The 16,810-nt window shown below is 32.1% G+C and overlaps 1 protein-coding gene across 1 annotated transcript in view; it reads right to left on the minus strand.

Moving 5' to 3' along the window:
• The window catches only part of LRP1B (LDL receptor related protein 1B), a 1,812,620-nt gene that overhangs the window by 210,897 nt on the left and 1,584,913 nt on the right, over positions 1 to 16,810 (minus strand). Inside the window, exons 57-59 of the mRNA XM_072757648.1 lie at positions 16,597 to 16,682; positions 10,660 to 10,782; positions 8,386 to 8,567 (exon numbers count right to left, since the gene is read on the minus strand). Of these exons, the coding sequence (XP_072613749.1) occupies positions 8,386 to 8,567; positions 10,660 to 10,782; positions 16,597 to 16,682 (391 nt within the window). The remainder of the gene's footprint in view (positions 1 to 8,385; positions 8,568 to 10,659; positions 10,783 to 16,596; positions 16,683 to 16,810) is intronic.

Consider the following 16,810-nt stretch of genomic DNA (forward strand, 5'->3'; position numbering starts at 1 on the left):
CAAGTTTGAATAGAGCAATATTGGGATTGCTATCTAGTGCTTATGTATATCTATGTTAGTTCTGAACAAATTTGAAAATCTCAAATCACAAGATAATAATAGAAACCAAGCCTTCTAGAAATTGATTAAATATACTGTTTCTTTAAATCTTGAATTATTTTATTATTTAAATCTTGGATTATTATATTATTATTTTGAAAGCAAACATATGTCAGCAAAATACAGCTAGAAAAACACACAATCCATTCTTTTCTAGCAAATTTATGGAGGTGTACCTTGCTGTCTATACTAGAGATAATGGCTAGATAAAATATAGATAAAAAGGAAGAAACTGAATCAGAAAGAAGTAAAAATGCAAAGATAGTTTATCTCATTGAAATCAGAACATTCTTTCTTGCCTAACTGACTCTGAATCTTGGAACACTAACAGCAATTTTTTCCCCTAATAGATAATATATATATACACCAGTTTCTCTCACACATGTTAGATATGACCAAATATATTTGGGCTTCCATACAGCCATGCTGTTTTTGAGAACTGAATGCAAACAACGAAAAAATTAAAGCAGTATTTCAGTAACATTCTCTACCATTACAAAGAACATGTTCAATTTGGCTTAATTAGAGGCAGTATTCATATTTCTATTTAGCTATTTACCTTATATGTGCTTGCACTTGTAATTTAAACATCCTAAAGGTAAAATATTAAATAATAAATAAATAAATAAATAAATAAATAAATAAATAATAAAGTTTTCTCCATAAAATGCTATCAATAAAGTATTACAAATTATTAGATGTGAATAATAATGTTTTAGGGAGTCATTAAGTAAATTATGAATTACAAATGGTCTGACCTCCGTTATTAACAGTTTAAAATTTTTATCTGTAACTTGGACCTTTTCTTTTTTTTTTTTCCTCTCTTTTTGGCTAGTCTTATTACCATCTTGAACCAAGATACCAAGAACAGGACTCCATACTTCATGGAGTTTGACATCTGTTACATCATTCTCAGAAAGTTTGTGAAAGAGTTCCCAGCCCAAAATCCTGTCACTGCCATTTCAGCTCTCTTTAAAAAAAGCACAACATACTTCTCTCAATCACTCTTCACCACTGAAATGTGTGTCAGTTCAGCTCTAGTTGGAGTATTTACAGTCCTAAATTTTCATTTCTGTGCTTTCATGAAATCACTGGAAGAGATCATTCCTCTTCACTTACACAGACTTTTTCATATAGACATAATTCACGTTACCCCTCCGTTCTCCACAAATTCTTCCTTGATCACATTTTTCAAGATAGAATTCAATATTGAACATGTTTGAGAAATACTTTAACAAAGTAAGCATCATTTCTTTTTATTGTGAGAACTTTTAGGATGCTTTAATACAACGTGGTGCTTCTCTCAGAGGGAGGTATGGTATCCCTTTCTTATCACATAGTCTTAAGTGATAGCATTTATTTTCCTAGGGCAGTTCACAGGGAACACACTTTGGGAAACTGTGCTTTAGTTCTTTCTGGTCTACAGAATTACTTTTATTTACAGCATGTGTATCTGAACAATTCATATATTGTGAACATATATTGTGAACAAACGACTAATGATGTAGATTCTCAGGCCTCATAATCAGAGAACCTACCTTGATTAACTCAGCTGGTGTTAACAACTCTAAGAATCCCTAGAGCCATTCTTAAGTCAATTGAGAATCATATTTTGAAACAATAATTTTCAAAGGCCATATTATGTACCAGATACTTCTTAGAACTGGGAACACGGAGGTAACAGATATGATTTTTGCCTTTTAAGATCTCTCCGTGGACACAATAGAGATGGATGTAAAACAAATTAAAAAAAAGTATCATGATAAAACTACTTTGCTATGGAGGCACAAAAGAGGGAATAATAATTTTACCAAGATGGAAGAAAGCATGAAAGAAATATTGTGCTTACTAATAGTTCTTTGAACATAAATTTTATCTTCATAGCTACATTATAAAGATAAGAAGAATCCTTATCTCCTTCCGATTTTAGAACAAAATATAACTTAATTAAAGATTTTAATGCTGTAACAGGATCATGTAGCTGAAGGCCCTTATTTTACTGATAAACTGAGACCATATAAGATTATGTGTGTTGTCATAGCCTATTATGATAGTGATACAGTTGAAACAGGCTCAGGTCTCTAGATTTATAGATTATCTTTTTCTCTAAACAGCATTATGTAGACTCTTAAGGAAACATGTTCTAGAAACAGATTAATCGGGTTCAAATTTCAGGTCCACCTATTACTAGCTGTGTGAATCTGGACAGTTTAATTAGCCTTCTTGAGCCTGCATTTATTCACATGTTGAAAAGAATAATAATAGTTCCTCATAAGATCACCATGAGGATTAAATAACAGAATATAGGAGCAAATTTATAAGACTGAGAAACATGGAATAATAGTTTACCAAATATTAGCTTTTATTTTTTATCTGTACTAGATATGTAATATATATTTCATATATGTCTGTACACCCTCTCTCTATATATATTGGTTTAGTAATATCCACCTGATAGGTGACCTGTTGCATCTGGATACTATCTATAGTACTATATAATTTGTCTGGGCTATGTGTGTTATTACATGATTTGTCTATGTAAGTACTCATCAACCAAAAGAATATTATGAAAATACTCTATCGCATTGAAGAAAACTATAGTTTAACTCTTTTCAGGTGTGAATGAATCTTCATAGACACAGAATATCTCTCCTCATAGGTAGCTATCTTCTGATGGCTGAATTTCATTTCCTTTTCCATACTTAAGCCCTGTTACCATAACTTTTTTCAAGTTTTTCAATAAGTCTATTCCAGATATTCTGGTAACTTTAACATCTGAAATTCAACTTCTTAAAAACTACTTAAGTACAAATTTGCTGTAAATAATTAAAGCTGACAAGTGAAAACGTCTGTGCAAATGTCAAAAGGAGAGTTCCAAATTTCATCCATATAATATATAATGTTTACCTAAGATCACATCTGAAAAACCTCAGTCCCAAATAATATCTATTCCGTAAGTTATAACAAGTGTCAACATAGAAAACAATGTTTACTGTAACAATAACAGGCTTCTGTGGTTCCTGAGGATATCTTTTATAGTTTAATATAATATACTATATTTCTTTAAAAAATTAAAATAGAAGTGTGCTCTCAGTTTTTATTGTGCTCTTTTTTTCTGAATTCAGGGAATATACTCAGAGACATTGCTTTCAACTGCAATTATTTTGGTTTTGAGTTGTAAATTAATTTCTGTTATTCATTTCCTATTGTTTTTGACTAAATATGGGAATATAGGTTTAAAGTTGGTAGAGGGAGGATTTTTTTTTATGTGATTGTTTATTTTAATAAAATGTTTGTTTCCCCAAAGAAATAAAAAACTGAGCTTTCATTCCTGGTATGCCTTTCATTCCCTCACAACAAAAGTTCCCTTATGACTTTTATCCTTGAAACATGCAGGTTATTTACATACTGATGTATTGGTTTGGGCAATGATGCAGGTACAATGTCCCTGTAGCTATAACCCTATTTGCTGTGTACATCCAGTTGCCCATTTATTATTTCCTTCTGCAGAGAATTTAATGATATTTGTGTTTGACGGAGCCAGTGATCAAGCCATGGCCTTTTTTTTTTTTTTTTAAGCCATGGTCTTTTTGCTAAAAGTGCTCACTTTCTAAGATGGAGAGATAGACATTTACACCAATAATAGTCATATGTACACCTGCAACTAATAAAATGTTTTATGTCAATTTTGGTTTTCAAAATAATTAAAAATAAAATATAAAAAGTCATGTAATGGTATGTGTTCAATATGTGGGGACTTCTTAGGCACAATTGGGGAATGTTTCACAGAGGAAATGATATTTTCTGCTGTGTTTGGAAAAATGGGAAGTTATTCCAACTAGAGGAAAATCAGAAGAGCACCCTAGGAAGAAAGAACGGCATAAGGGAAGATACAGAAATACGAAATGCATCTTTTCCAAATTTATTTGCATTATCATTATTCAGGTTGGCAGTAAGGGATACATAGACTGAGTTAAATATGAGTCCTTCAATATATTTTCATTAAAATATATTTAAAATTCAAAATAGCACCCAGTATTATTCTTTTGTGTTATTATTAGCAAACTATTAGAAAAAGAATCCAGACAAAAATATCCTTAATAATAAGGTCTGGTTATAACACTTTTATTTATTTCCAAAAAACTCATATCTACAGTTTAAATTTTATAAAATGTCTAATTATTAAAGTGGAAGAAAATACAGTTTTGTCTTCTTATGTTCGTTTTCTTATCCCTGTCTGTATGGCTCTTGAAAAGCGTGCTCATGATCTAAGATAATTTTGTTACTACAGATTCTAATGTGCTATAATGGGAAAAGCATGGGACTAAAGCTTGAAAATTGGGTTGAATCCCCAATTTAATATCGTACTACCGAAATGATCTTGAGAAAATCACTTGGCCATTTTGAGGCTGGATGTTCTTATCTGTACTTTAGGATAATAGTAAAAATAATAATATTTTTCTCCCAGACTCTGAGGAAACAGTAGAATAACTAAAGTGATAAAATTCAGACAGTTTTCAAATTCATAGAATTCTAGAGAAGCAGTTATCTTCTTTGTCATTATTATTACATGAGAACTCCAATCCCAAGAGGTTTATAAACTGATCATCTCCCGTTCTTATCTATGCCCCTCTCCTGATCCCTCATATCTAGGGAGACCTTCCTCTATTTACCTGTTTGCCTGAGCCAGAAGTCTTACAAGGTTTGTTTTGTCATTGTTATTGTTGTGTTGTATTTTTATTCCTAGGTCTTTTTTGCCCCATGAAGTGGACTGGCATCAAAGTTCCATAGTTATGCATACTTAAATTGTTCCGATCATGAGTTCTTCTAATTCCCTATGTCATCTTCTTCTATGTGTCTTTGCTTTCCCAGGCAGCTTGTTCTTTTTGCTTGAAATACCTCCTGCTCTGAAGTGTACTACAAGACCTGGCTAATTCTTACACTACCAGTCTTGTCCAGGAAGCTGACTCTGATTCTAGTTGAGATAGAAACATTTTCTATTTTCTTTTTTTCCCTATATTTGTAAGTTACTGCTTTGTATCATAATTATTTACTTCTTTGTCTACCCACTGAACTGTGAAATACCTAGAGATAGGACTGTGCCTTTTATTTTTATGCTCCTACCTAGAACAGTGCCAGATAGGTAGTAAATACTAAAGAAATAAAAGTTGAATAAATGAATGAGTAGATTCATTTTCTGTTAGCTAATCATAGCACACATTCACTTTATTGTCTGTTATAATGGTCTTTTGTTATGCAATTACCTGAAATAACATATTAATCCAAAAAGAAAAATTATGCTCAGTCTGGCTTTAACATTATATTTTCTATTCTATATTAAAATGCATATATAGGGCAGCCCAGGTGGCTCAGCGTGAAGGTGGCTTTAGCACCGCCTTCAGCCCAGGGCCTGATCGTGGAGACCTGGAATTGAGTCCCACATTGGGTTCCCTTCATGGAGCCTGCTTCTCCCTCTGCCTGTGTTTCTGCCTCTCTCTCTCTCTCTCTCTGTCTCTCATGAATAAATAAATAAAATCTTAAAAAAATAAAATAAAATGCATATATATATATTCTGCATGAATGACAACTTTTATAAATACTGATGTCAATAATATTAGTTACCCAAAACTTATAATAAACTAGAACAGTAATTCCCAAACTTAACCAGATAACTGAATGATTCAGATAATTAAATTTCAGTTGAATTAAATGTTACACCTAGGATGATGATCAATCTGCTTACTTGTATCTTCTTTACCATTCTTAGTAACCACCATATGAAATTGATATGACAATCAGTGTACTATTATTAAAAGATAGAAAGTACCTCCAAGTTACCTCCTAAAAGTTCAGTTGTTTCATTACATTAGTCCAGTTGATCTTTCTCCTCCTTTAAACAAAACTTTCCTTATCCTCTTACTAAATATCAGGACAGAAATCACACTCCTCACAGAAACAGGGGTCAGTAGGATTGGAAAATTCAAAACATATGTACACTACAATGCTAATCTCATCTGGAAAGATTCAAGGGTATTTCATTACATAATTTACAATTTAAGTTGATATTTTTAAAGAAGGATATTTTAGACAGGGAATTTTCATTCTGAAGCTCATCTCAAAAACCAAAATGCAAGTTGCCTTATTCTCATCCTGGGAAGCAAGAAAAACAGCATGTACAGAAAGGTGTCATCAAATTTTATCTCTAAAATAGGTGGCTTTAATTGTTTCTTACAAAGTTCCAACTTTTATCTGTTTTTTTTTTTGGTTATAATATGGCATATCTATATCATAATAAAATATTATCCAAAATTGAAATCAAGGTAGTATTTCATAACATTTACAATAATTTAGTACTTCACTATTTTAACTGACACTTGATGGATGGGTTTAGATTAATGATAACTTAATGTTGCTTTCAGTTTATAGGGTAATAATACCTATAACCCAGGAGAACTAAAACCTAAAGCTAGGCTTGGCTGTATTCACTAGGCTAGGACACAGTTTTGCTTTATACCTAGCAAATTCCACAAGACTATTATGATCTACAGGTAACATTTATTTTATTTATTTTTTAGATTATTATTTATTTATTCATGAGACACACACACACACACACACACACACACACACACAGGCAGAGACACAGGCAGAGGGAGAAGCAGGCTCCATGCAGGGAGCATGATGTGTCTCCAGGATCACGCCCTGGGCTGAAGGTGGCGCTAAACTGCTGAGCCACCTGGGCTGTTCCATTTGTTTGTTTAATATGAAGCATCCCTAAGAGTATACAATGAGAAGCTAAGCCAGTCATATTGGTTTTGAAGAAAAGGACAATGATTTGAACACACTAAAATAACTATCTTCTGATAAAATGCTGAAGGAATAAAAATATTCACATTCTTATGAATGAATGATGATAACCATCAAACTTAGTACATTTGGCCATTATTTCCTGAAACATTGAAAATAAATTCTCTTGTGACTATTTCAATTAAAATGGAATTGGCACTCTTTTGAATCTTTTGTTGCTATGGTAAAGAAAATACTTTAAAAGGTAGCAAAATGGTTACATAATTATATAGCAAAAAGTTAAATTTGCACATTACCTTGGAAACAGAAGAGTATTTACAGTACAAGTCTTCTCCTATTAGGTACTGCTTTTACCCAAAGTAATGTTTAAAATTAAGATATAAAATATACAGTGATTTGATCACAGCGCCAATTATAAACATAAGGGACCAAAAAACATAGATACAACATATTAGCAAGAAGTAAAGCCTAATTGTTGCATATGATCTGATAAAAGCAGTGATTTCATGAAACATATTAAGTGAAATTAATTTACACAGCAGAAAATTTAGAGCACTATAGTTATCATAATACTTGTTACTGTGAATGTGTTCTATTTTTAAAAATCAAAATTTCCCTAAATCTGGTATTTTAACAAGCATGTTGAGTAGGTTGAATTTTAATAGAGATCATTTTGGAGTATGTAATCACTCTAAATTATAGTGCAGAAGAAGGAGACGAGGAAGAGAAGGAGGAGGAGGAGGAAGAGGAAGAGAAAGAAGAAGAAGAGGAGGAGGAGGAGGAGGAGGAGAAGGAAGGGGAGGAGCAGGCATAGCTTCTCTACCAAAACAACATAATTAAAAGTGAATGATAATGGTCATAATCTATAGAACTTTGGCAGCCACACACCTGACTTCGACACCTAAAATCTGACATCTTACTATGTGTGTTCTTTCCTCATCTGGAATCTCCAGTCTGCTGTCCTTAATCCCTATAATGACTTGCAATGAAATGCAGCTGAAACACAGCTCCAATATGAATCTTTCTCAATATTTCCACTGTGTTATCTCTTTTGAATGCATGGGTAATGCACCTTCTTATTTATTATCCATGGATAATACTTATTCCTCTTGCTCTAAAGTGGTACAAGCATTACATTATCCACATTTGTGACCCACTAGAATTGCTGCCTTTCCTCAAAGATTTAAAGGCATTAAAACTAGAGAAATCTGTATATTTTATTCATTCCCAATTCATTTATAGATTAACTAGTAAAACAGTTGTGTTTAAAAATAACCGCTGCAAAATCCCATCATTCCAAATGTTTTTCTTTTTTCACTGTGATAGTCATTTTTCTATTTTTGACTTCCCAATACGAATGTCTACACAGCACACTTTATATTGGTTTTCATGTTAAAACTTACAGAATGGAATTTACCACATTGAATGTAATCTAGAGTTTCAAAATTTAATTTAAGATTATCAATATTTGTTACAAACCCAGCTCGAGGATCCAAAGACAGGTCCCGGGGAAACTTCAGTCTTTTGCTAACAAGTATAGTAGGGTATAAGCCGTTGAGTTTGGATACTTCAATGATCCTCTTTTCTGTGTCAGACCAATAGAGGTTTTTTCCAATCCAATCAACAGCAAGTGCATTGGGGACAGCTGTGTTATGCACTACCTAACAAATAAGAATTTTAAAAGTTAACAGTGTAAATGCCTAGTGAACTGAGCAACTGCTTCTTGATTTTGGCAGAGATGATAAAATTCCATTTAAACATTAGAAATGGAATTTAGATAAGCTTAAAACATAGAACGAATTTATCCTAATAAAATTACTTACTTGTTTGAGATGCGAGAAATTACCATATATGTAATCAGGCCTAAACATTACACATGGGTTTAAGGAGTAAACCAAAATAAGAAGCTGTTGGACAGCTACAAAGTTCCTGATCACGTTTTGGTTAATAGTTTACGTGTCTTCTGAAAATTGGGAGCAGAAATTCTATCACACAGAAAGACACACACAGAATCATTGATATTATTTATCTTTAGCAGGTTTTGGAGGAGATTCCAATAGCATTCTCCACTCTCCCAACTGCTCTTGCCCTACTTAATTATCTACTACAAGAGAAAAAAAATTACAAATGAGAATACATACATTGTTTTAACTTAACTAAAGGAAGTGAAATTCATACAACTGTTGCACTTGATCCTAACCCATTTCAATATCAACTATAATAAGGACATAAACTTTGTATATATAAATATGCTGCGTGTAAAATAACCAAAGGTTCTTGGTCTATAATGACTGCTATTTCTGAGTTCTCAGTGCTTTGAAGATTATGTGAAAAGAGAAACAAACTTGGGACTGTATAGAAGCCAATGCTTATTTAGTTAGAGACAAGAAAATAATAGTGAAAGTTTATAGTTATCTTTTTCTAAATGTTATCAATAATGAGGACATTATATGTATATGACAACATACATTAAATATATATATATGACAACATTTTCAGCAACTAAAGGTATCAATCTACTGTATTGAATTGCAAGGTATCTTTTCTTCTTTCTCCCAAAGTCCAATTTTAAAAAATTGGCTTGGCTGACAATTTACATGGAAATCAGTGAATTAGTAATCTCAATAGAAAAAAATGATTCATTTTGTGATCCTATTTTATGACATGATTTAAGGTAGTAATGGGTTAGCAGTGGCAAGGTGGTAGATAATTAATCCTTTAAAAATATTAAAATATATTAAAAATATATAAAGGTGACCAAAAATTTAAATTTTTGTAATAAAAGTATGATCAAGTTTGGGTAATGGTACTTTTTACAGTTTTTATATAAATAGTCAAGAAATTTAAAAAAGAAAACTTTATATGCTTCTTTGTTTCATAACCTATACTGATATTTCATTTATAAACTATCAGTTTATACATAAATAGAATCACACTGGTTCTCTTGTCATTGCATATACAGATTTCAAGATTGTATTAATATTTTTTTGTATTAATATTTTCAAAATTGATTGTTCCCACTAAAAATTTCTGTATGATATTATAGATGACTACAAAAAAATTGTGGGTTCTGTGTCTTTGAACTTAAATGCCTTTATAATGTATTTTACTGTGTATATATAGTACAAATTATTTTATTTTTAAATAATTTTATTTTAAAACTCAAGATAACATAGTGCTCATTTCAGCAGAACATACACTAAAACTGAAGATAACACAGAAATTGGTGCCAAGGAGTTCATATCTAGAATGTGACATGTATTTAATTATGATACTGTCTAATAAGAACTTTCATTTTACAGAAATGCATTCAATTATTTCCATCTATAGGAGGTTAATTTTAATAGTGCTATAATTTCAATCTAGAGTCAAGTAATTAATTTTTTCAATTATAGATTCTCAGACTCAACTTTCCCTGTTACATAAGTCAACACAATTGCAAGTCAGGAAGTAATCACTCAAGCCGAAAGCATCCCTCACATTTTCTAGGGTTGTGAATTAGGTTTCAAATTTTATTTATCCAATTGGATTTTTATTTTATTGCGAGTAATAGTGTTATAATGAAACATACAGATTAAAAAACCTCATATTTCATATTTAAAGTATGTATTAACTAACACTGTACAAATGTGAAATTCAAATCCACCTAATATATTCTATGAGTTTTATCATTACCATCAAATAATATTTTCTATTCAAGTTAGCTATCCTAATAAAATATTCAATAATCCCATCATTTTAAGATCTCGTTACCTTAATATCACTTCCATTTAAACACATTCTATTTATGCGGCTGCCGTTGGGTCGGCTGGAATCAATCCAATAGATGAATTCTTCTCTGTAATCAAAGTCTATAGCAATAACATTGTTTAATCCCTAAAAATAAAAAAAAATGATATGTTTGAATAATAGTTAACGGAAATTTTTTCAAAACATTTTAATTCATAAGAATCACTATCTCCTTTTGAACCTAAATAGTTATAGTTATTACAATGAAGAGTATTTGTGACCGATTCTTTCTAAGAGCATTTTATGCGTATATTTTCTCTATACCATACATGTAAAATGTATAATTTATTTGAAAATATTTTCCATGTAGATCATAATTTTTTCGGAATGCTTAGAAAGATTTAAGTAAATAGCTAGTACTGTGAAAAAAAAATCCAAAAACAAAAAATACCTGCTTTTAGGGAGATAAAGTGAAACACTTTCACTTTAGGTAAATGTTTAAAAATATGAATTCAATGCCATTATTATCTGTTCTGTAGAGTAACCAGAAAACAGCATACATCTAAATTGGAAGGCAGAAGTTCCCTGATGATTGAGGACAAGCCCTGGATAGCTATCTGATGAAGTCAGAGAAGAAGGATTAGAATCTACTTTGTCTAAAATCTTTTGTCTCAACATCAATTTGCTGCTTTATTTTGTTTCTTCTTGCTTCCAAGGGCCTTCCAGCCAACACAGTGCCATATTAGAATTTAAAAGTTATAACCTTCGGTGAGGATTTGACCAAAGAGGAACCAAGTGACCAATATCTTTTTATTCCACATGGAAATATGAGGAAATTGTTAATCAGACTCACGGTTACGCATTTTTTAGAAGGTAACAAAACAACACGAATTCAACTGGTTACCACATTTCTTTGGTTTTAGTTGTGTCTTTTGATGGATTTGGTTTAAGAATGGTACATCAGGATCTGGGAATCTTTTATATGTACTGAATTGTTCAAATGACTTCTTGAGGGGTTAATTTAATTCTGACCTTTAGTTAGGGCTTAGAGATTTACTACCCTAATGGACTAACAAAACTTGGATCAGGATTTCAATTGTGTTCACTCATTTTGAGGCTTGGATAGTTTATTAGTATATACATTTTATGTATTAAAAATATTTGACACTATAGACACTTGGCAAAGCCCAAAGAGATCTATTCCATATCTTTATATCTGTTGTAATATTCCTTATATATATATATATATATATATATATATATATATATATATATACAATCTAAAATTGTATTTAAGCCTGAAACTGTTTTAGGGCTCATTTATGAGTAGCTATAGTCCTATAGGTAAGGATTCACACCTTCAGGGAGATGGGCTGTCTTATTTGGTTAGAGGAGGAGGGAAAGGAAGGATGATAATTACCACATCTGGGTTCAGTTTCCAGATCTATTCCCCAAATTTAAAATTAGATAATGACCCTGCATTAGATTTACGTAGTCTTTTATAAGACTCAGGCTGACGCTAAATCATTACTGTTCATATTTTATTTCTTTCCAGTGATCTTGAAGACTAAAGATAGCCTAGTTATATAAGCAATTCAAAGAAAGTTCTGGCAAATACTGATTTTTTTCTTCTCTCAGCAGAGCTAAATTCTTGTGGTGATGACATTAAAATCATAGGTTCAACTATTACACTTTTATTTGGCTTAACATGAGCAACCTCTTTCCTCAGCCCCAGATTATAAAATTAACCTGATAGCCTGACCCCTTGGAACTGCTGGCTATTGGTCATAAATAAGAGACAAGAGTAAACAGGACTGTGTGTAAATTTCTTACTACACCCAAATGAATAAACACAAGAATACTTCTTACTGACATTATTAATTAAAAATAAAGACTGTAAATGCTTAAAGAATTCAGTCACAGATTCAAAAGATTTGTTGAATATTCATTCACATGCTAAGAACTGGAGTACAACTAAAAGTATTTCAGCATACAAATCTAGGAAGTTGTCTATGCAAAATCAATCAAAGTTTTAAAATAGAAACTGAGTATAGTCCAACTTCTGTAGTGACTTTAATAAATTCACTCCAATAGTACTTTGTAATATCCTTTCTGTATAAATGCTTTTAATACCAGAGGAATAAGGTAAATGTGTTAGGTAGGGTTCTGTGATGGCCTGAAATTCATATGGATGAATTAGAGCATTAGAGAGAAAAAGGTGGAGAGAATCTTGTCATTAACTTTAGGAAAGATTTACCCAGTTATGGCAGGATTATCCCATTTCTTTCTTTACAATAAGCGAATTAGAGAATGAAGATCCAATTCCAAATTTAGCAATTCAACTATAATAAATTAAAGCTATAAATGCAGAGGAATTGAAGCTCTGAATTCTGATATATCTATCTAACCAAACTGGTCATTTTTCTACAACTTTACCCTTAATCCCCACAGAAAACTTTTCAATTCTCTCTTTGCAGAATCATATGCAAGGAACATTAAAACAGCCAAGGGCATGGTCAAAATAATGTCTAAACACTAGAGCTATCCCAGTGGCTTCAGAGCTGAAAATTGGTTTCATCAAAATCCTATTTGCTTCTTTCATTTCTATAGCTGAAGATTTGCACCCTTTGGTTCAAGATGATTAATTTAGGAAATTGTGTTTTGTTTCTCTACACAATTGTACTGGAATAAAAGGCACTGCTAGGATTGAATTAGATAACACTGGAAAGCTATTTGATTAATATACTTAAATTAATAAAATTAATACTTGATTAATGCACTTCATTTCCAAAATTTGTGTTATTAAAGTATATTTTCTTTATGCATGTGGTGTATAAATTATAGCGGGCGTAGCTACAGCTATGTTTTAAAAAACACATGGCAAAAAATAATCTACCAGTTGCTGTTTTTTTTCACTGTAATGCTTCATGAGATTGTACAGACTACAACAAAGAGAATAAAATTCAAGATATTATGGTAAATTGTTTTTCCTAATCACCTACACACCAAAAAGTCCTCACAAATTTGAGGCAAGGATGTCTTTTCACTTATTTTGACTGGGAGAAAATATAGGGAGATAATTACTTCCGTTTTCTACTTCATTCTGCACATGTAGACAGAAATCTCTGGGGGAAAAAAATGTTTCTACTGCCTAAAACTCCTTGAAAATTTCTATAATGCTATAATGAAATGTAGTTAAAAATATCTTCCCTGACAGAAATCATATATTCCAAACAGACCACAGGCAAAACTGGATGTAATGCTTGTGTCTAGTTTTTTGGGTGTCTATTTCCTTACTTAGTGGTCACATTAATAAATGCTTTCCAAAGACACAGATGTTCAGAGTCCTCGTGAGCTTCCTCTTTTTTCTCACTCGTTCTTCATTTTCATAAACACTACACTAAGAAAACTATCTGAAAGTCATCCCCACTTAGGTACTAGTGATTGCCAATAGTTGAAAATGATACCACCAGGAAAAAAGTGCTATCTGAAAGCATGCATTAAAGTGCTTTCGATATATGAAATAGACTTAAATGATGCATACAGGAAAAAAATCATTTTGCTCCATTAAGAACAATCTCTGATAACATATTAGCCATGAAAACAACAAAGGGGGTACCACCAGAAATATCGAGTCACAGGGTTGGAAAATAAAGCAGAGATGTCATTGAAGCTCCGTTATGGTCTTTATGAAGTCAATAAATATTGTTGCTGTTTTAGTTATTAGTCCAACTGAGCTTATAGACAGACTATCCAAAAGAGTGAAATTTCTCCCTTTCTGATAGCAGAGTCTAAAAGTAAGAAATGCTAAACAAGTAAACAAAAACAACTAAGAAAAGAGAAACAACTAAGCGTGTCCCTTTTCCAGATACCATACAAGGAAATCAGTGGTGGGCACATTCAACCTTGAAGGTAATGAGAGGCTTAGAGGGAGATGGAGATGTCCTCCAAAAGAAAAAGGCATTTTTCAGTATTTTGTAACTTTCTTATAAGCTTAAAATTAGACTGCACGGAAAATAAGAATTAAGTTAAAAAATTTAAGAAACCATTTGGGCAGCAAACATTTTTCACATTTACATATGCTAAACTTTTTTCCCTGGAGTTCTTTCTCTTGTATTTACTACTCATTACTATTCTTATAATATTTATCTCTAAAAAAGGTAGTGGTCTAATTCTTACATTTTACACAGATTTCTGTTTAGTTTTTTATAAACAACACGGAAAGATTTTATATTTTTTCCCAGTCTCTGCAGGGTTCACAATTAGAGGCCTCTCTCTAACATGATAACAGTGAATGCTGGCGGCACACCCTCATTTCAAGAGCAAGAGTCTAAACCTCACAGACATTCATGAACAAGTTTATATGTGGCAAGGTCATGGGAAGTCTAGGGACTGCAGTGAGTTGGAGAGCATTGGCCTCTATGTCAGAGTGTCAACTGCTACACACTTTGGGCTGTGGACATTGAAGGATGTACATCCAGCACTGCTATCGCTTCCTATTTATTTTCATCAGTAGCCTGAAATCTGGATTTTCTTCTTTTTCCTCTCTTTTTTGATTATTTATTTTATTTGAGAGAGAGTGTGAGAGAGAGAGAGACCACGAGTACAGACGGAGAGGGAGAAGCAGACTCCTCGCTGAGCAGGGAGCCTGATGTGGGACTCAATCTCAGGTCCCTGAGATCCTGACTTGCACTGAAGGCAGATGCTTAACTGACTGAGCCACCCAGGTGCCCTTGAAATCTGGATTCTCATGTGAGCTTTTCATTTTCAATCTGTGACTTAGAAGAAAACTGGAAAATCCAACTGTTAGGAGGAGAGTCATTATCACAATTGGTAATGCATATTTGCATTTAAAATAAAACTAAATTCTTAAGAAAAATGAATGAATTTGACGATAGCAATGAAGGAATCCATCAGTGGGTGGCAAAAATTGTTTTAGTCAGGTAAGTATTCTTTATGCTGCTAAAAAATAACCATATGAATGGCCGGCCTTCTTTTTCTATGCCAAATGCTGACATAAATATATTACAAGAACAAGAAATGTCCTTATTTTTGGCACACCTGTTCTAGACAGTACTTTCACGTATTTATGTCACTATTATATAGTTTGGGGCAAAAAGATATTTGTAGCAGAACAGATACCAACTGAGCCTTCCCAAAGAAGCTATTGCTCCTGACAACTAAAAACATGATATGACTAAATGCATGTGATTTCTGTAGCCCGTAGCAATCACGGTAGTTTTAATGATTTGATTTTATGCTCTTTTCACTACAGACTGGGAGAAATAAAACATGGAGGTGAGCATTTCAGAGTTTTCTATCCTGCCATAAAATGGAAATCATACCTTTTCATCTCAAATAACATGTACAAATAAACTCTGACAATAGAACTCAAACATCAAAACAGATCAACTCAGAGTCTCTTGAAGTGGACAAGTTGAGGGATGTAGAGGGTAAGAATGAAAATATGTGCCTCACAACCAATGAACCATTGCTGGATTACCATTACATTTTTGCTCCCTTGCTGATTCCAAATCTTAAAGGCTAGAGATCACCAATCCTGTTTTATTTCCTAGTTCTATAAATAGAAACTTAAAATTCTTGAAAAATATTAATTTTTAAATCCCAAGGGGGAAAAAGCAGCTTGGGTAATACATAAAAATACTTTAGAAGACAATTTTATGCTTTCTCTAAATATTTATCTAAATAGTTTTTCCCTTCCATTAATTAGACCTTGAAAATTTTATTTTGTTTTTTTACTTTCTTAGATAGAGTGTGATGTGATATGCTGGGAAGATCATCTGGGCAATTCGAACAAAATAAAATTTATGATACTCTTATGTACATACATGCATATATGTCCATAAGTAAGTGCTTCATAAATTCTGTGATATTTCTATAGTTCTAATGCATATCTAGAGTACTGATATTAAATATGAAATCATCATGATAATGTCATACCTGTTTTAAAAGTGTGTAGTTGGAGCCATCAGTGCTAATTTTCCTTATTTCATGGTGATCAGCAAGAATTAGAAAAGGTTCTTCATCTAAATACCAAGAAAAAAAAATAATTAGAATTATATATGTATGGTTTTCAACTTTGCTTAATTTCAACTTTAGTTTCTACAGCAATATAAATTTAAATGCCGTGTACTCTGATAGATTAATGGTGAAA

This window comes from Vulpes vulpes, chromosome 5 (genome assembly GCF_048418805.1).
Source record: "Vulpes vulpes isolate BD-2025 chromosome 5, VulVul3, whole genome shotgun sequence".
Lineage (NCBI taxonomy): Eukaryota > Metazoa > Chordata > Mammalia > Carnivora > Canidae > Vulpes > Vulpes vulpes.